This window comes from Thunnus maccoyii, chromosome 15 (assembly GCF_910596095.1).
Source record: "Thunnus maccoyii chromosome 15, fThuMac1.1, whole genome shotgun sequence".
NCBI classification, from domain to species: Eukaryota; Metazoa; Chordata; class Actinopteri; order Scombriformes; family Scombridae; genus Thunnus; species Thunnus maccoyii.
In genome coordinates this window covers 2,552,693-2,574,598 of record NC_056547.1, presented here as the reverse complement: position 1 = coordinate 2,574,598, position 21,906 = coordinate 2,552,693, and the positions used below count along the sequence as shown (strand labels likewise).

Below are 21,906 nucleotides of genomic sequence, written 5' to 3'. Positions count from 1 at the left end.
ACTGTAGAGAGACACGGCTCTCTGACTTTGAACACAACAAACTCTACAAAAACAGTCTCAATCTGTGAAACACAGCTGGATGATATGAAAATATATAACAGTAGGCCAATAATTTATATTTTTATTCTAAAATTAATAATTTTGTTTCATGTTTACTGTATTTTAAATTATGTCTTGAATTAAAACTGAGTGTTTTAGATGTAAAATGAATCAAAACAGACATTTCTGAAGACAATCTGTTCACAGAATATAAATGAAACACAGAAAATGATCACTGACACATAGTTAATCAATATTCTGGTAAACTGATTGATCCATTGATGAAACAGCATCATCAGAGTAATCCAAGTCCCTGTTGGAGTCAGTCAGAGCATTTCCATAGAGAGCCACTTTGCATCAGCAGCACCATGCTCCAGTGCTCTGGGAGAGTTTATAGTCCTGAGAGTTGAACACTGGATGACTGACAGCTGTCCTTCATCACAACAGAAGCCACAGAAATCCTCCTCATCAAAAACATGACTTTGATCTCCGTCCTCATCTGGACTCTCCTCTGCTTCACTCAGGGTGAGGAAAATCATTTTTCTGTCATGTGAAAATCATTTGGAGTGTAGCTGAGTTTCACCATCTCATGTCCAGTGTTTCTTCTCTCTCCTCAGGGTCTGTTGGATAAAATGTTGTCTTGACTCAACCAGCAGCCAAATCACTGCAGTTTGGTCAAACTGTCTCTATTGATTGTAAAGCCAATAGACAAGTTGCTCACCGGACTGGTTCACAATACTATCTGTCCTGGCACCATCAGAAAACTGGAGAAGTTCCTAAACTTCTGATCTATGCAACATCAGAGAGCGTTACAGGAATCTCCTCCAGATTCAGTGGAAGTGGAGCAGGGAATGGAGTTGACTTCACTCTGACCATCAGTGGAGTTCAGGCTGAAGATTTAGGAGTTTATTACTGTCAGAGTTTCCATGTTATCAACAGTCAGTATGTGTTCACACAGTGAAAAAGCGTTGTACAAAAACCTCCCTCAGTCAGACTGAACAGAAACTGAACTGACTGCTGCAGCTGGAAGCTACTGCAGAGACTGATACAGTTCACTGAACACACACACACACACACACACACACACACACACACACATTTCATTAAATGGATTAAAGAAGTCGCACATTGTAGTTTTTAAGATAAATGAAAATATGTAAAAACCTTTTAAGTAAAACGGTTTCTGGACAATGATTGTCTTTGTGGAAATCAACAAAGTTCTTCATCACAGCTTCTCATCATTCATTCTTAGCCTGTTACGGTTTGATCCAATGTCTTTAAATGATAATGAACCCATTTCTTGACCTGACTGGTAAGAAATGTCTTTTTCATGACCTTTGACCTCAGCCTCCTACTGGATCTATCTCAAATATGTCCCCTTAAGAGAAATTATGAAGACACAAATCAGCATCAGAAACTTTCATAATCACCGCTCCCACCACCAAAAAATATCAATTACACTAAATATTATCTTACAGTAAGAAACTAATTACAGTAAGTGGATCAGAGATATGAAAACATTTTTATTTTTATTGTACATTGTTGAAATTAATTTCAATTTAACTTAATAATAGTTAACCATTAAATGCAAAATGTAAAAGTAAATTTGGTAATCATTTTTAAATTATATTTATTTTTCTTTTATCTTGTCTTCATTTCAAGCTGTTCACATTTCAGTTTGACAATATTGTGTAAAGACCAGTTCATTGAAGGTGGTCTGAGTTAAACTAAATCACCAAAGTGTTAAAATTAAAACAAGATCTTTCATATAAGTCAAGGCAAAGGTTATTTAAACACACAAAAACACATTTATGTATTACATGGAAAATTATACGTAATATTTGCAGAGAAACATATGTCCAACATCCAGTCTGGTTCCTCCACCAAAAACCTCTCACTGTACAGAGACATGGCTCTCTGACATCAACTGAGTGTCATTATATTTTCTATATTTTACTGTTAAGTGAATTTGATTTTCATTTCTGTAGAAATATATTGAAATAAATATGAAACATTGTAAAATAACTTTCTTTCAGTGAGAGGAAGCTGAAACCATAAAAACATTCTGTACATTAACCTCATAACTTGATTGATCCATATCCATTTTAAATTTAATTGGTGTGATGTATTTTGTGGTAATATATTTAGATGGAAGAAATTACATCCTAAAAAAGCCCAAACCACATCAAAATGAATGTAAACACATCCATACCAATACTCTGAAAGTTGATTGATCCATTGATCAAACAGCATCATCAGAGTAATCCATGTCTCCTGTAGTAGTACACAGCTGGACAGATGTGAAAGACACCATGTAGAACAGACTCAATACTTCTGTTAAAATGTTCTCCTTTCATCCTTTACTTTGACAGGCTTTAAAAACAAATCATCATTTACGTGTAAAATGGTGACAAAAAAAAAAAAAGATAAAATCCCTGTGAATATACCCAGAGACAAACTCAGTGTCTGTAGATTCATTGAACACAGTAACATGTGAAAGCAGTCATTCTTCAAATTATATGTTGCCTTGGACACATATGATTAGATGACTATGTTTTAAATAATTTAACATAAAGAGAATATCAGCATTATTGCAAGCAAAGAAAAATATCACTTGAGAATGTGATGATTATGTTAATCAGTCAGAGCATTTCCATAGAGAGCCACTTTGCATCAGCAGCACCATGCTCCAGTGCTCTGGGAGAGTTTATAGTCCTGAGAGTTGAACACTGGATGACTGACAGCTGTCCTTCATCACAACAGAAGCCACAGAAATCCTCCTCATCAAAAACATGACTTTGATCTCCGTCCTCATCTGGACTCTCCTCTGCTGCTGCTTCACAGGTAAAGTCCAGAGAATCAAACTCCTCTCCTCTATGAACATCCGTCCCTCTGAAATGAAGCCGACAAAACCATCAAAACCATCAAAACCATGACGCTGCTTTATGTTTTTGTCTCTGTATCCTCAGAGTCCAGAGGCCAGGTCACAGTGACTCAGCCTGCAGCAGTGAGATCTGCTCTGGGAGGATCCACAACCATCAAATGTAAAACTAATCCTGCTGTGTACTATGATGGCTCTGACTACTTCTTAGCCTGGTACCAACAGAAAGATGGAGAAGCTCCTAAACTTCTCATTTACTGGGCTACCAGACGAGCATCAGGGATTCCAGATCGTTTTACAGGCAGTGGATCAAAAACTGACTTCACTCTGACCATCAGTGGAGTTCAGGCTGAAGATTCAGGAGTTTATTACTGTCAGAGTCGTCACAATATCAACAGTCAGCGTGTGTTCACACAGTGAAAAAGCGTCGTACAAAAACCTCCCTCAGTCAGACTGAACAGAAACTGAACTGACTGCTGCAGCTGGAAGCTACTGCAGAGACTGATACAGTTCACTGAACACACACACACACACACACACACACACACACACACACACACACATTTTCAGATTAAACCATTAGACAATTGATTCATATGTCTGTAATAACAAATATGAATCTATCGCAGATAATAATCACAATATTTTTCATGATTGGTCTCACAGTGGTACAAACACAGTAACAACTTTGTACTGATGACCTGATAGAAACTGAAGGAAACAAATTAGTTACATTGAAGTAAATGAAAAAAGAGGCAAAACAGGTATTTTGTTCCGTTATTAAAACATATGAAATGTGATATGAAGTTATACATTGAGAACATCAGATTCCTTAAAGCTTGAAATAATCTTCTGTATCAAGGTGTCTCCACAGCTCAGCAGGTGATTGACAGTTCTGTGTAGACTCTACCTGTTACCTGTTCTAGCTGTGTTCACTTTCTCTCATATTCACTTTGTTATACAGAGCAGTAACAACGCTGCTGAAGAGAAAGTTTGGACTGGCAGTAGTGGATCTGTTAGATGAGGATAATATAATTGTTGCAGCATGAATGAAGAGAAAAAGATCCACTGGAAGAGCAGATATTCAGTGAGAACACTGAACATGTGGAAGCAGCTGCAGACTGATCAAAGCTCTCGTGGTGTCTACAGTTTGTGAATCGCAGCTACATGAAGATTATTGTTTGAAAAGTTGCAGATAACTTACATTATGATCCTCTGAGCTCCAACAGATGAAGCACAAACATCTGCTGGTGTAAATATACACGCTCAGACAGAGAGGTGTAAAACAACCTTTATTATTCAGCAGCACATCACTACAGCATTACACCAGTCAATCCCACAATCTGTCTACAAGCTTCCTGTCATCGTCCTTCCTACATCCTTTGGAATCCACATTTCAATAAACTGAGATAAAATAGTTACAACTCCAGTATTTCCCTGATGTCAAAGATATCACAGATCAATATGAATGTTGGAATCATTTTTCCTGTTGTCTGACTTGATAGATGTCTTCATGTCTGTCCTAGAATCAGTTTCTTCTTTGCTTCACCAGCTCCATCCCACATTCAGACTGGCTCTCTTAAAAGTGTATTCAGGAGTAAGAGGGTTTATATCCTATACTTACTCAGGAATTTATCAAATCATAGGGTGGGAATTGTTAGGAGTGAAACGCAAATGGGAAGAAGACCTTGAGTGTAATTTTGAAGAAGCGGAATGGGAATCACTGTGTATTGGTAGTCAGTGTTTCTGTTTTAAAAGTAGACATAAAATTATACAATACAGTCTCATTCATAGAATATACTACACCCCTGACAGGTTGCACAGAATAAAACCTCAGTATTCTGAGTTCTGCCCAAGATGTAAAACTGGAACAGGAACACTGATACATATGTTCTGGTCCTGCCCATGTCTAAATACATCCTGGATCTCTATAGTTAATGAGCTAAGTGACATCATAGGAACAACCATCCCCACAGAACCAAGAATAATTCTATTGGGTGATACCTCCATGATAAAAGTCAATAAAAACAACCTCAAATTTATTAGAATTGCCCTCATCATAGCCAACAAATGTATAGCTATGCAATGGAAAGATGAACATCCACCTACATCTGCTAGATGGACTGATGAATTAGCATCGTGTCTACCAAATGAAAAGATAATGTATAACTTGAAGGGAAAGCCTGGAGAGTTTAAAAAGATTTGGGGAGGTTTTCTAACATTCAACATAAGTATTGAATCCAACTGTCATGTGTGAGTCAGTTTTTTTGTTTCCTTTTTTTAATTTATATTTTATTTATTTATTTATTGCTCTATCCCACTCTTTTAACTAAACTGATACAGCTGTATAGAGCTGTTATCTATTCCCTCTCTGCAACTATACTGTTTTGTCATTTCTTCTTAATAGTTTGCACTGTTGTAACTTATCCCTCTCTCTTTGTATAGGTACATATCCTGAAGTAATTAGGAGTTGGACCTGAAGGGGCAACCCAATCGCCAGAAGAAAACGTTGGCATTGAACATTTCTGCAAATCACAGAAACTTTGAATATATACGTTACAACACGCGTAATACGTATCATATCAACATTTCTACAAACATAGCATATTAACATTTCTACCCGTTGAATAATGATGTTTTATGGTGTGGCAACGCTGTGGTTAAGGTCTGGTTAGGTTTATGCACAAAGACCACTTGGTTAGAGTTAGGGAAAGATCATGGTTTGGGTTAAAATAAAGATAAAAAATAAAATAAAAACGGCCGATGTCTCACTAAAAAAAAGCCAGTTTTCTCACCAGAAAAACGGCTGCAAATGTCCTGACGTCTCGCTAAAAACACCTGCTTTTGTCGGTTGAAACTGGAAGCAGACATTGGTTTTGAGGTGGTCTCGAACCGTGTTCTCTGCTGATTTCCAACTTGCTGCCAAGAAACTTACTAACCATCCACCGACCCCTCCATCTCCTAATAATAGGAAAGATCAGCTCATATAGATCACATGTGAACTATGTAACTTTGGAAATGTTGAGATGATACATATTGTTGAAATGTTAATATGCTACGTATTACACATGTTGAAACGTAGATGTTCAACGTTTCTGTGGTTTGCAGAAACGTAAACTACCAACGTTTTATTTTGGCGACCAGGATGGAAGGGGTGGGTGGGAATGGGAGGGATGGAGGGAGGGTCGGGCTGATATGACTTCTATGTTATTATATTTTTGTACATCGTTGCATTATTCAGCTCAAGGTTTGTTAAGTTCAAAACCAATAATAATAATGTTGAGTGTATTCGATAGATTTTAATGAGGAAAACTCCTAAATGTATCCATAAACTGTTTATTTATCTATGTGGTGATTTTTAGGACTTTCACACGAGTAATTTCACATTTTGTACTTTGGAAAAAACAAGATACACAATAGACAAAATGATGAACTGAAAACAATTTTCTATAATAAGCCTCAAAATTATTAGATTACAGAATCCACATCACTGTTTATAACCGCTTGATGGAAATCAAATGAAATTCTGTCCCTCAGATTGTCACTCCTTTATGTTATGGATGATGTAAATGTTGAGTTCTCCCAGCAGTGAGGAGGAAACAGCATGATATGTTGAGGACATCTACAGTTGACTGACTCTGTGTGTTTGCATATCTGTCCTGCCTCTCTGCTCCCAGCCGTTAAGAGGCCAGTGTTGATCAGTGGCTGTCCAGACCTTTCAAAGCCACTGACACGCCGCCAGCACAATGATGATGTCACTGACTCTACTGCTGGCCACCCTGGGGCTCCTTGTTCAGGGTGAGACTCTCTTGTGAAAACTTTGCTTCAGGATGCAACCAGGTTCATCACAATGATGTTCTGCTGTGATGGAGAAACACTGAAACAAGCAGCATTTACCTTCTTCCATCTATTCTCCATGTTAAAGAAATGATACTCTTCTGTTTTCATGTTGATCGTCTTTCTCCAAGCTGGATTTGTCTCAATAACCCTTCTCCTCTTTTTCATGTTTTCCAGGTTCATCAGGACAAATCACTGTGACTCAGTCTCCTGGATCTCAGTCTGTTGTTCCAGGACAGACTGTCTCCATCAGATGTAAAACCAGTTCAAGTGTTAGTAGCTACCTCCACTGGTACCTTCAGAAATCTGGAGAAGCTCCTAAACTCCTGATTTATGATGCTACAACCCTTCAGCCTGGAGTTTCAGATCGTTTTAGTGGAAGTGGATCTGGGACTGACTTCACTCTGACCATCAGTGGAGTTCAGGCTGAAGATTCAGGAGTTTATTACTGTCAGCAGGGTTACAACCCGTTCGCACAGTGATACAACGTCGTACAAAAACCTCCCTCAGCTGAAGAGGAACTGATCTGACTCAACAGCTGCACTCAAACAAAAACAACAGAGGTTTTAATCTTTTAATTTGAGCATTTTAACACAAAATATTCTGTATTTAACAACAAAAAAGAGATTTATTTTAAATACTTTCATTATAGAGAATATGAAACATTTGGCTGAACATTAAATCTAACCTCTGTTGAAGTATGATTTCAATTCTTTAATAAGTTTAATCTACTGACTACAACACATGAACACTAAAACTATTATTATTTATTTTTTTATTTAATCTCTTACCATTTTTCATAAAGACTCAAACATCCAAATTTTTTTAGAAATAAATTACAAAATGTTATCATTATAATATTTATTATCATTTGTGTTGTAAAATTACTAATCATGTCATGTGACATATATTTGTCATTTTGTATGTTTTTATTCCAGCAGCAAGTATTTATAATATAAACCAAAAAACATTTAATTGATTATGTAATTAATTGATACTTGAATTCTTTCCCTTTTTCATCTCTTTCATTTGTCTTTGTGTTTCAACTCTTCAGCAGAAGCAGTTTGTAAAAATGTCCAGGGTTAAAATGTCAGATCACGCTCATTTTATATCTCTTTATGCTGATGATATTTTGCTTTTTATTCCAGAATTAGAATATATTTCTGAGGGTTTTGTGATTTTGTTTAAAAGATTATATGCTTTTAATACATCTGAAAAAATAAAAATATTAGACTCTTTGCACTGACACACTTCAGTAACATAAGATGATTGGAGGATTTTTCATTAAAATTACTCAATTACTAATTATTACAGACAAATCTGAAGTGACTCCGGCAAAGCATTTTCTACAATTATTATGACTTTACTCTAAACTATGAAAACAAATTATGGACTTACTACCACCATGACTGTGTAGCATTAATCACATAATATCTAAGAGTGTTGTTTGAGTGTAAATACTTTTCTAATATACAGTATATGAATAAATACATTATGTGATCTTACATTTTCCTTCTGAAGTCTTCATAGAGCAGTTGAAACATTTATAACTCAGTTTTTATCAGGATTTAATATCATTACTGTTACCATTAAGAGAAAATAATTATGACACTTTTATAATAATAAAGATGAAAACAAGTGATTTGATGAACAGATCTTTATTGTCTGGAAATACTGAAATTATATTGAAACATTACAACAAGCAAGTAAATATTGTTACTGAAACATGTGAAATAAAAGAGAGAGATAGTTGCAGAGATCAGAGTGAGAGCAGTAGCAGAGTAAAAGCAGTAGCAGTGAGTCAGGTCAGGACTGAGAACACAGGTCTCTCCTCAGTGTCTCTGAGACTGGAGTCTGGGAGCCCTGGGTGGCCTCACAGGTCACAGAGACCACCCTCCTCCACTGGTCTGCAGGGAGCCTCAGGGTGCTGCTCCAGCTGTAGCGGCCGTCCTTCTGCAGCACCCCGGGGCTCCTGCTCTGCTCCAAGCTGCTGCTGCTGCTGCCGTCCACCTTCCAGGCCAGACTCCAGTCTGAGGGGAAGCCATCGTTGGCCAGACACATGAGCGTGGCCTTCCCCTGCTGCAGCTCCTCGCTGGAGGGGGGCAGCACCGTCAGGGTGGGACGGACATCACCTAGGAGACACCAATCACATTAGAGGACAGGGACCACACAGCTGTCAATCAAACACCAGACACTTGGACACCTTTACTGTGTGAGAGTGGATTTTCCCCTTTAAGGAGTTTCTGTCAGATGTTTTTTCTGCTCCACCAGTCACTCACTCACACATTGTTTCACTTCCCTTTAAGAAACCTCTCATGCAGATCAGCACAGAAAGAGTCCTCATATGACTCTTTACTGCATTTTATTTTACACTAGTTACTGAAAATAAAGATATAAAGTTTGTAAATATATGTTAGACATCCTTGATTTAATTTTAGAATTTATACCAACAACTTTACTGACAAAACTATCAAAAGAGCAACAGTTAATCAGATTCAGTGTTAAAGGACATTATGAGGAAAAACGAGCAGACAGCCGTAATATACACAACATGTTGAGACATTTTAAAGAAACAAATATCTTTAAGAACAAATAAATATTCGAAACTGAAGTTAAAACACAATTTCTGTCATTTTAAATGATGAGAGATGTTCAGCATTTTTTTTTATCATCACCCACACTGTTCAGAATAAATTTAACTCAACATTCACTCAAATTGGAGATTTAAAGGTTAAAATTGAAAAACATGTTTAAAGTAGGATTGTTGTTCTTTAATCTTTCTGCTGTTCACATTTAACAAACTAACTGGGACATGTAAAGAAAAGTTCAGTAAAGCTGCTTTGAGTTCAACTTCAAGGTTAAAGAGGAGAAATGAACAATAAAATTGAGACTTTAAAGTGTTTTAGATCAGCTCAGTGGAAACTTATATCGATATACAGATGTGAAAGACACCATGTAGAACAGACTCAATACTTCTGTTAAAATGTTCTCCTTTCATCCTTTACTTTGACAGGCTTTAAAAAAAAAATCATCATTTATGTGTAAAATGGTGACAAAAAATGATAAAATCCCTGTGAATATACCCAGAGACAAACTCAGTGTCTGTAGATTCACTGAACACAGTAACATGTGACAGCAGTCATTCTTTAAATTATATGTTGCCTTGGACACATATGATTAGATGACTATGTCCCTAATAATTTAACATAAAGAGAATATCAGCATTATTGCAAGCAAAGAAAAATATCACTTGAGAATGTGATGATTCTGTTAATTAGTCAGAGCATTTCCATAGAGAGCCACTTTGCATCAGCAGCACCATGCTCCAGTGCTCTGGGAGAGTTTATAGTCCTGAGAGTTGAACACTGGATGACTGACAGTTGTCCTTCATCACAACAGAAGCCACAGAAATCCTCCTCATCAAAAACATGACTTTGATCTCCGTCCTCATCTGGACTCTCCTCTGCTTCACTCAGGGTGAGGAAAATCATTTTTCTGTCATGTGGAGTGTAGCTGAGTTTCACCATCTCATGTCCAGTGTTTCTTCTCTCTCCTCAGGGTCTGTTGGACAAAATGTTGTCTTGACTCAACCAGCAGCCAAATCACTGCAGCTTGGTCAAACCGTCTCTATTGACTGTAAGGCTAATAGAAAAGTTGCTCACTGGACTGGTTCACAATACTGGCTGTCCTGGTACCATCAGAAAACTGGAGAAGCTCCTAAACTTCTGATCTATGGAACATCAGACAGAGTTACAGGAATCTCCTCCAGATTCAGTGGAAGTGGAGCAGGGAATGGAGTTGACTTCACTCTGACCATCAGTGGAGTTCAGGCTGAAGATTTAGGAGTTTATTACTGTCAGAGTTATCACTACATCAACAGTCAGTATGTGTTCACACAGTGAAAAAGCGTCGTACAAAAACCTCCCTCAGTCAGACTGAACAGAAACTGAACTGACTGCTGCAGCTGGAAGCTACTGCAGAGACTGATACAGTTCACTGAACACACACACACACACACACACACACACACACACACACACACACACACACACACACATACATTTCATTAAATGGATTAAACAACTCGCACTTCGTAGCTTTTAAGATAAATGAAAATATGAAAAGACCTTTTAAGTAAAACGGTTTCTGGACAATGATTGTCTTTGTGGAAATCAACAAATTTCTTCATCACAGCGTCTCATCATTCATTCTTAGCCTGTTACGGTTTGATCCAATGTCTTTAAATGATAATGAACCCATTTCTTGACCTGACTGGTAAGAAATGTCTTGGTCAAGACCTTTGACCTCAGCCTCCTACTGGATCACATCTATCTCAAATATGTCCCCTTAAGAGAAATTATGAAGACACAAATCAGCATCAGAAACTTTCATAATCACAGCTCCCACCACCAAAAAATATCAATCACACTAAATATTATCTTACAGTAAGAAACTAATTACAGTTAGTGGATCAGAGATATGAAAACATTTTTATTTTTAATGTACATTGTTGAAATTAATTTCAATTTAACTTAATAATAGTTAACTATTAAATGCAAAATGTAAAAGTAAATTTGGTAATCATTTTAAAATTATATTTATTTTTCTTTTATCTTTTCTTCATTTCAAGTTGTTCACATTTCAGTTTGACAATAATGTGTAAAGACCAGTTCATTGAAGGTGGTCTGAGTTAAACTAAATCACCAAAGTGTTAAAATTAAAACAGAAGATCTTTCATATAAGTCAAGGCAAAGGTTATTTAAACACACAAAAACACACGTATGTATTACATGGAAAATTATATGTAATATTTGCAGAGAAACATATGTCCAACATCCAGTCTGGTTCCTCCACCAAAAACCTCTCACTGTAGAGAGACATGGCTCTCTGACATCAACTGAGTGTCATTATATTTTCTATATTTTACTGTTAAGTGAATTTGATTTCAGTGAGAAGAAGCTGAAACCATAAAAACATTCTGTACATTAACCTCTTAACTTGATTGATCCATATCCATTTTAAATGTAATTGGTGTGATGTATTTTGTGGTAATACATTTAGATGGAAGAAATTACATCCTAAAAAAAGCCCAAATCACATCAAAATGAATATAAACACATCCATACCAATACTCTGAAAGTTGATTGATCCATTGATCAAACAGCATCATCAGAGTAATCCATGTCTCCTGTAGTAGTACACAGCTGGACAGATGTGAAAGACACCATGTAGAACAGACTCAATACTTCTGTTAAAATGTTCTCCTTTCATCCTTTACTTTGACAGGCTTTAAAAAAAAATCATCATTTATGTGTAAAATGGTGACAAAAAATGATAAAATCCCTGTGAATATACCCAGAGACAAACTCAGTGTCTGTAGATTCACTGAACACAGTAACATGTGACAGCAGTCATTCTTTAAATTATATGTTGCCTTGGACACATATGATTAGATGACTATGTCCCTAATAATTTAACATAAAGAGAATATCAGCATTATTGCAAGCAAAGAAAAATATCACTTGAGAATGTGATGATTATGTTAATCAGTCAGAGCATTTCCATAGAGAGCCACTTTGCATCAGCAGCACCATGCTCCAGTGCTCTGGGAGAGTTTATAGTCCTGAGAGTTGAACACTGGATGACTGACAGTTGTCCTTCATCACAACAGAAGCCACAGAAATCCTCCTCATCAAAAACATGACTTTGATCTCCGTCCTCATCTGGACTCTCCTCTGCTGCTGCTTCACAGGTAAAGTCCAGAGAATCAAACTCCTCTCCTCTATGAACATCCGTCCTTCTGAAATGAAGCCGACAAAACCATCAAAACCATCAAAACCATGACGCTGCTTTATGTTTTTGTCTCTGTATCCTCAGAGTCCAGAGGCCAGGTCACAGTGACTCAGCCTGCAGCAGTGAGATCTGCTCTGGGAGGCTCCACAACCATCAACTGTAGGGTCAGTCGTCAGGTTTCGGGCTGTAGCAGTACTTACTGTTTACAGTGGTACCAACAAAAAGATGGAAAAACTCCTAAACTCCTCATTCGCTACACTAATGAGCGAATGTCAGGGACGCCAGATTGTTTTTCAGGCAGTGGATCAAAAACTGACTTCACTCTGACCATCAGTGGAGTTCAGTCTGAAGATGCAGCAGTTTATTACTGTCAGAGTTTCCACTATATCAACAGTCAGTATGTGTTCACACAGTGAAAAAGCATCGTACAAAAACCTCCCTCAGTCAGACTGAACAGAAACTGAACTGACTGCTGCAGCTGGAAGCTACTGCAGAGACTGATACAGTTCACTGAACACACACACACACACACACACACACACAGACACCAGTAGTTCTTTAACAAGTATATGGAGATTGTTCACTATCTTCCATCATAAATGTAAATATATATCAATACAAATATAATTACAAATGTTTATTAGACATGGAGGACTTGTTTCTCTTCTCCTCTTTAGATATTTTTGGACTCCTGGTTTCTTCCGTTAGGAAATGCATCAGCATCTCCAACACGTTCTCACTCCCAACTCGTCATATATGGAAGCTTGGTCAGGACCTCGTAGCGTCACTTTTTAACGCACTGGGTACCCTTTTAGCATCATTTTTCAATGTGCAGTATCACAGCAGTCACTGTTAAAAAATAATTATATTTTATGGTGTGACAACATGGTGGTTAAGGTCTGATGAGGTTTAGGCACAAAAACCACTTGGTTAGGGTTAGGGAAAGGTCATGGTTTAAGTTAAAATAAAAAATAAAATAAAACCGGCAAGGAACCGTGTTCTGTGCTGATTTCCAACTTTCTGTCAACAACGTCACAACCCCTCCACCTCCTAATAAGAAAGTCAGCTCATATAGATGTCATGTGAAGTACGTCACTTCAGAAATGTTGATATGAAACATATTGTTGAAATGTTAATATGCTCCGTATTACAGGTGTTGAAATGTAGATATTCAACGTATCTGTGGTTTGCACAAACATTTAATGTCAACGTTTTATTCTGGCGACCAGGCTGAAATTTGTCACCTTATATAGACGTCATCGGTCTCATGGCGTCTATTTCAGACGTTGTGGGAGTTCAACAGAAGTCTATCGGACTACCCTGCACGTTGAAAAATGACGCTAAAGGGGTACCCAGTGCGTTAAAATGTGACAGTACAGGGTCCTGACCAAGCTTCAATATGTGACGAGTTGTGAGTGAGAACGGGCTGGCATCTCAGGCATCATTTCATTCACACCATTAAAAAGATCAGCTTGTATGCTGATGACATCCAACCAAACATCACAAAATCCTAATTTTTCCTTCTTTCAGTTACTAATCAGATCAGAAGTTATAAGAAGTGTTCTAACTATTCTCACTCCTATTTTTAAATTTGCATTAGATCTTTTTTTTCTTGTTTTATTTTACACAAACATAAAACACATATTCAATACTCACACACACAAACAAAAACAACAGACATATCACATATATACACATATACAGACATATGTATATGTACAAACATGTCAAGCACTATATATGGTTGTGGTTCAAAAATATTCACTTATACAGCAATTTAAATTAAATAAATCATTTTATAGAAGGAACTAAATAAAAAAGAGATAATGTTAATTTATGATAACATAGAATAATCATAGTTCTGTATCCCAAGTTTTTGATATTGTCAAGATCTCCCATTTATTTATGTCTGAACTTTTTACTCTGCCTTTAATAATGAAATATTATTATTTAATAATGATCTTTTCCTGCAAATATGAATGTTTTAAATGTAATATGAAGGAACTCAAAACCAGCTTTTTTGGAGAATCAAATATATAAAGCTTGCCAAGCAGCACTATAATATTCAATAACATGTTTGTATCATCTTGATAACCCCAAATAATATTGAGAGGGGATAAAGGTAAAAGGATTGCTTGTTCAGATAACCAATTTGCCACCTGCTGCCAAAAGGATGAAACCACTGGACAATACCAAAATAAACACATAATATCCTCCTCCTCATCACCACAAAATCTATAAATATTATCCTCAGTCATTCTCCATATTTTAAGCATTTTTCTTGTTGGTAACATCTTATAAAACATTTTTAATTGAAAGGCCCATAAATAAGTAGAGCAAGATGACGAGTAAATACATCTAAAAATGTTTAACCAAGGAAGAGGAGTATCAAACACATCATTTCAATATGTTTGAAAATAATATGGATGAGAAGTTATATTCTCAAAGGACATAAAGAAATGATACATATCTTAAATAAATGTGTATTCAATAGAATTGACAAACATTTATTAAATCAAACACATTTAATGAAGAAACACCTCCATATATCTGTAAAACTTTGGATTTGAGGCCTTTCACATCACTAGTTGCACATTCTGCACTTCAGAAAAACAAAATATCAACCATGTTAAAAAAACTGAAAACAATTCTGTGAAATTAGCCTCAAAATTCTTCCTTTACACATTTCATATCAGTCTTTCTAACTACTTAATGAAATTCTCTCCCTCAGATTGTCACTCCTTTATGTTATGGATGATGTAAATGTTGAGTTCTCCCAGCAGTGAGGAGGAAACAGCATGATATGTTGAGGACAGCTACAGTTGACTGACTCTGTGTGTTTGCATATCTGTCCTGCCTCTCTGCTCCCAGCCGTTAAGAGGCCAGTGTTGATCAGTGGCTGTCCAGACCTTTCAGAGTCACTGACACACCGCCGGCAGCACAATGATGATGTCACTGACTCTACTGCTGGCCACCCTGGGGCTCCTTGTTCAGGGTGAGACTCTCTTGTGAAAACTTTGCTTCAGGATGCAACCAGGTTCACCACAATGATGTTCTGCTGTGATGGAGAAACACTGAAACAAGCAGCATTTACCTTCTTCCATCTATTCTCCATGTTAAAGAAATGATACTCTTCTGTTTTCATGTTGATCATCTTTCTCCAAGCTGGATTTATCTCAATAACCCTTCTCCTCTTTTTCATGTTTTCCAGGTTCATTAGGACAAGTCACTGTGACTCAGTCTCCTGGATCTCGGTCTGTTGTTCCAGGACAGACCGTCTCCATCAGATGTAAAACCAGTACAGGTGTTAGTAACGACCTCCACTGGTACCTTCAGAAATCTGGAGAAGCTCCTAAACTCCTGATTTATTGGGCTACAAACCTTCAGCCTGGAGTTTCAGATCGTTTTAGTGGAAGTGGATCTGGGACTGACTTCACTCTGACCATCAGTGGAGTTCAGGCTGAAGATTCAGGAGTTTATTACTGTCAGAGTTATAAATATATCAACAGTCAGCGGGTGTTCACACAGTGAAAAAGCGTCGTACAAAAACCTCCCTCAGTCAGACTGAACAGAAACTGAACTGACTGCTGCAGCTGGAAGCTACTGCAGAGACTGATACAGTTCACTGAACACACACACACACACACACACACACACACACACACACACACACACACACCAGTAGGTCTTTAATTTCAGAAAGTATATTCAGATCGTTCACTGTCTTTCATCATAAATGTAAATATATATCAACACAAATATAATTACAAATGTTTATCAGACATGGAGGACTTGTTTCTCTTCTCCTCTTTAGATTTTTTGGACTCCTGGTTTCTTCCGTTAGGAAATGCATCAGCATCTCCAACACGTTCTCACTCTCAACGTGTCACATATGGACGCTTGGTCAGGACCCCGTAGCCTCACTTTTTAACGTACTGGGTACCCCTTTAGTGTCGTTTTTCAATGTGCAGTATCACAGCAGTCACTGTTAAAAAATAATTATATTTTATGATGTGACAACACGGTGGTTAAGGTCTGGTGAGGTTTAGGCACAAAAACCACTGGGTTAGGGTTAGGGAAAGGTCATGATTTGAGTTAAAATAAAAAATGAAATAAAACCGGCAAGGAACCGTGCCCTGTGCTGATTTCCAACTTTCTGCCAACGTTACAACCCCTCCACCTCCTAATAAGAAAGTCAGCTCATATAGATGTCATGTGAAGTACGTCACTTCAGAAATGTTGATATGAAACGTATTGTTGAAATGTTAATATGCTCCATATTACAGGTGTTGAAATGTAGATATTCAAAGTATCTGTGGTTTGCACAAACATACAATGCCAACGTTTTATTCTGGTGACCAGGCTGAAATTTGTCACCTTATATAGACGTCATTGGTCTCATGGCGTTTATTTCAGACGTTGTGGGAGTTCAACAGAAGTCTATCGGACTACACTGCACGTTGAAAAATGACGCTAAAGGGGTACCCAGTGCGTTAAAATGTGACAGTACAGGGTCCTGACCAAGCTTCAATATGTGACGAGTTGGGAGTGAGAACGGGCTGGCATCTCAGGCATCATTTCATTCACACCATTAAAAAGATCAGCTTGTATGCTGATGACATCCGACCAAACATCACAAAATCCTAATTTTTCCTTCTTTCAGTTACTAATTAGATCAGAAGTTATAAGAAGTGTTTTAACTATTCTCACTCCTATTTTTAAATTTGCATTAGATCTTTTTTTTTCTTGTTTTATTTTACACAAACATAAAACACATATTCAGTACTCACACACACAAACAAAAACAACAGACATACCACATATATACATATATGTACACATATACAAACATACATATATGTACATACATGTCAAGCACTAGCAAGCACTGACTCTGTGTGTTTGCATATCTGTCCTGCCTCTCTGCTCCCAGCCGTTAAGAGGCCAGTGTTGATCAGTGGCTGTCCAGACCTTTCAGAGCCATTGACACGCCAGCAGCACGATGATGATGTCACTGACTTTACTGCTGGCCACCCTGGGGCTCCTTGTTCAGGGTGAGACTCTCTAGTGAAAACTTTGCTTCAGGATGCAACCAGGTTCAGCACGATGATCTGCTGTGATGGAGAAACACTGAAACAAGCAGCATTTACCTTCTTCCATCTATTCTCCATGTTAAAGAAATGATATTCTTCTGTTTTCATGTTGATCATCTTTCTCCAAGCTGGAGTTGTCTCAATAACCCTTCTCCTCTTTTTCATGTTTTCCAGGTTCATCAGGACAAATCACTGTGACTCAGTCTCCTGGATCTCAGTCTGTTGTTCCAGGACAGACTGTCTCCATCAGATGTAAAACCAGTTCAGATGTTAGTAACTACCTCAGCTGGTACCTTCAGAAACCTGGAGAAGCTCCTAAACTCCTGATTCATTATGCTACAAGCCTTCAGCCTGGAGTTTCAGATCGTTTTAGTGGAAGTGGATCTGGGACTGATTACACTCTGACCATCAGTGGAGTTCAGGCTGAAGATTCAGGAGTTTATTACTGTCAGCAGGGTTACAGCTTGTTCACACAGTGATACAACGTTGTACAAAAACCTCCCTCAGCTGAAGAGGAACTGATCTGACTCAACAGCTGCACTCAAACTAAAACAATAGAGGTTTTAATAATTTAATTTGAACATTTTAACACTAAATATTCTGTATTTTACAAAAAAAGATTTATTTTAATACTTTCATTAATACAGACATTAATACAGATAATAATTCATTAATACAGACATAACATTTGGCTGAACATCAAATCTAACCTCTGTTGAAGTATGATTTCAATTCTTTAATAAGTTTAATCTACTGACCATAACACATGAACACTAAAATTATTATTATTTATTTATTTGATCTCTTACTATTTTTCATTAATACTCAAACATGCATTTCTTTTAGAAATAAATTACAAAATGTTATCATGGTAATATTTGTTATCATTTGTGTTGTAAAATTACTAATCATGTCATGTGACATATATTTGTCATTTTGCATGTTTTTATTCCAGCAGCAAGTATTTATAATATAAACCAAAAAACATTAAATTGATTATGTAATTAATTAATACTTGAATTCTTTCCCATTTTCATCTCTTTAATTTATTTTTCTTTCTCAGCTCTTCAGCAGAAGCAGTTTGTATAAATGTCCAGGGTTAAAATGTCAGATCACACTCATTTTATATCTCTTTATGCTGATGATATTTTGCTTTTTATTTCAGAATTAGAACATATTTCTGAGGGTTTTGTGAATTTGTTTAAAAGATTATGTATATGCTTTTAAAAATAAAAATATTAGACTCTTTGCACTGACACACTTCAGTAACATAAGATGATTGCACACACACACACACACACACACACACACACACACACACAGACACACATTTTCAGATTAAACCATTAGACAATTGATTCATATGTCTGTAATAACGAATATGAATCTATCTCAGATAATAATCACAGTATTTTTCATGATTGGTCTCACAGTGGTACAAACACAGTAACAACTTTGTACTGATGACCTGATAGACATAAAATTATATAATACAGTCTCATTCATAGAATATACTACACCCCTGACAGGTTGCACAGAATAAAACCTCAGTATTCCGAGTTCTGCCCAAGATGTAAAACTGGAACAGGAACACTGATACATATGTTCTGGTCCTGCCCATGTCTAAATACATCCTGGATCTCTATAGTTAATGAGCTAAGTGACATCATAGGAACAACCATCCCCACAGAACCAAGAATAATTCTATTGGGTGATACCTCCATGATAAAAGTCAATAAAAACAACCTCAAATTTATTAGAATTGCCCTCATCATAGCCAACAAATGTATAGCTATGCAATGGAAAGATGAACATCCACCTACATCTGCTAGATGGGCTGATGAATTAGCATCGTGTCTAGCAAATGAAAAGATAATGTATAACTTGAAGGGAAAGCCTGGAGAGTTTAAAGAGATTTGGGGAGGTTTTCTAACATTCAACATAAGTATTGAATCCAACTGTAATGTGTGAGTCCGTTTTTTTGTTTCCTTTTTTAATTTATATTATATTTATATATTTCTTGCTCTATCCCACTCTTTTAACTAAACTGATACACAAGAGCTGTCATGTATTCCCTCTCTGCAACTATACTGTTTTTTTGTTTCTTCTTAATAGTCTGAACTGTTGTAACTTATCCCTCTCTCTTTGTATAGGTACATATCCTGAAGTAATTAGGAGTTGGACCTGAAGGGGCAACCCAATTGCCAGAAGAAAACGTTGGCATTGAACGTTTCTGCAAACCACAGAAACATTGAATATATATGTTACAACACGCGTAATACTCATCATATCAACATTTCTACAAACGTAGCATATTAACATTTCTACCTGTTGAATAATGATGTCTTATGGTGTGACAACGCTGTGGTTAAGGTCTGGTTAGGTTTAGGCACAAAGACCACTTGGTTAGGGTTAGGGAAAGATCATGGTTTGGGTTAAAATAAAAATGAAAAATAAAATAAAAACGGCCGATGTCTCACTAAAAAAAAGTCGGTTTTCTCAGCAGAAAAACGGCTGCAAATGTCCTGACGTCTCACTAAAAACACCTGCTTTTGTCGGTTGAAACTGGAAGCGGACATTGGTTTTGAGGTGGTCTTGAACCGTGTTCTCTGCTGATTTCCAACTTGCTGCCAAGGAACTTACTAACCATCCACCAACCCCTCCTCCTCCTAATAATAGGAAAGATCAGCTCATATAGATCACATGTGAACTACATCACTTTAGAAATGTTGAGATGATACGTATTATTGAAATGTTAATATGCCACGTATTACACATGTTGAAACGTAGATGTTCAACGTTTCTGTGGTTTGCAGAAACGTAAACTGTGAACGTTTTATTCTGGCGACCAGGCTGGAAGGGGTGGGTGGGAATGGGAGGGATGGAGGGAGGGTCGGGCTGATATGACTTCTATGTTATTATATTTTTGTACATCGTTGCATTATTCAGCTCAAGGTTTGTTAAGTTCAAAACCAATAATAATAATGTTGAGTGTATTCGATAGATTTTAATGAGGAAAACTCCTAAATTTATCTATAAACTCTTTATTTAAATACTTGGTGATTTTGAGGACTTTCACATGAGTAATTTCACATTTTGTACTTCGGAAAAAACAAGATACACAATAGACAAAATGATGAACTGAAAACAATTTTTTATAATAAGCCTCAAAGTTCTTAGATTACAGAATTCACATCAGTCTTTCTAACCGCTTGATGGAAATCAAATGAAGTTCTCTCCCTCAGATTGTCACTCCTTTATGTTATGGATGATGTAAATGTTGAGTTCTCCCAGCAGTGAGGAGGAAACAGCATGATATGTTGAGGACAGCTACAGTTCACTGACTCTGTGTGTTTGCATATCTGTCCTGCCTCTCTGCTCCCAGCCGTTAAGAGGCCAGTGTTGATCAGTGGCTGTCCAGACCTTTCAGAGCCATTGACACGCCAGCAGCACGATGATGATGTCACTGACTTTACTGCTGGCCACCCTGGGGCTCCTTGTTCAGGGTGAGACTCTCTAGTGAAAACTTTGCTTCAGGATGCAACCAGGTTCACCACAATGATGTTCTGCTGTGATGGAGAAACACTGAAACAAGCAGCATTTACCTTCTTCCATCTATTCTCCATGTTAAAGAAATGATACTCTTCTGTTTTCATGTTGATCATCTTTCTCCAAGCTGGATTTGTCTCAGTAACCCTTCTCCTCTTTTTCATGTTTTCCAGGTTCATCAGGACAAGTCACTGTGACTCAGTCTCCCGGATCTCAGTCTGTTGTTCCAGGACAGACTGTCTCCATCAGATGTAAAACCAGTTCAGATGTTAGTAGCTACCTCAGCTGGTACCTTCAGAAACCTGGAGAAGCTCCTAAACTCCTGATTTATTTAGCTACATACCGTCAGCCTGGAGTTTCAGATCGTTTTAGTGGAAGTGGATACGGCACTGACTTCACTCTGACCATCAGTGGAGTTCAGGCTGAAGATTCAGGAGTTTATTACTGTCAGCAGGGTCGTTACACACCGTTCACACAGTGATACAACGTCGTACAAAAACCTCCCTCAGCTGAAGAGGAACTGATCTGACTCAACAGCTGCACTCAAACTAAAACAACAGAGGTTTTAATAATTTAATTTGAACATTTTAACACTAAATATTCTGTATTTAACAACAAAAAAAGAGATTTATTTTTTTAATACTTTCATTAATACAGAATATGAAACATTTGGCTGAACATCAAATCTAACCTCTGTTGAAGTATGATTTCCAT

General features: G+C 37.1%; 5 gene segments (V, D, J or C); 4 read left to right on the top strand and 1 right to left on the bottom strand.

Moving 5' to 3' along the window:
* The first annotated feature begins 2,831 nt into the window (after positions 1–2,831).
* On the top strand, positions 2,832–3,340 carry LOC121913404. The segment is given in 2 exon segments: positions 2,832–2,883; positions 3,009–3,340. Coding segments are annotated over 2 exon segments (384 nt in total).
* A 3,231-nt stretch (positions 3,341–6,571) lies between these two features.
* Positions 6,572–7,239, top strand: LOC121913232. The segment is given in 2 exon segments: positions 6,572–6,718; positions 6,935–7,239. Coding segments are annotated over 2 exon segments (357 nt in total).
* Positions 7,240–8,683: 1,444 nt separating this feature from the next.
* On the bottom strand, positions 8,684–11,609 carry LOC121913257 (the record flags this gene model as incomplete). The annotated part of the segment is given in 2 exon segments: positions 8,684–8,891; positions 11,587–11,609. Coding segments are annotated over 2 exon segments (231 nt in total), but the record flags the coding sequence as incomplete, so codon positions are not given.
* Positions 11,610–17,513: 5,904 nt separating this feature from the next.
* LOC121913231 lies at positions 17,514–18,122 on the top strand. The segment is given in 2 exon segments: positions 17,514–17,604; positions 17,818–18,122. Coding segments are annotated over 2 exon segments (357 nt in total).
* Positions 18,123–21,058: 2,936 nt separating this feature from the next.
* On the top strand, positions 21,059–21,673 carry LOC121913403. The segment is given in 2 exon segments: positions 21,059–21,149; positions 21,366–21,673. Coding segments are annotated over 2 exon segments (360 nt in total).
* The last annotated feature ends 233 nt before the right edge of the window (positions 21,674–21,906 follow it).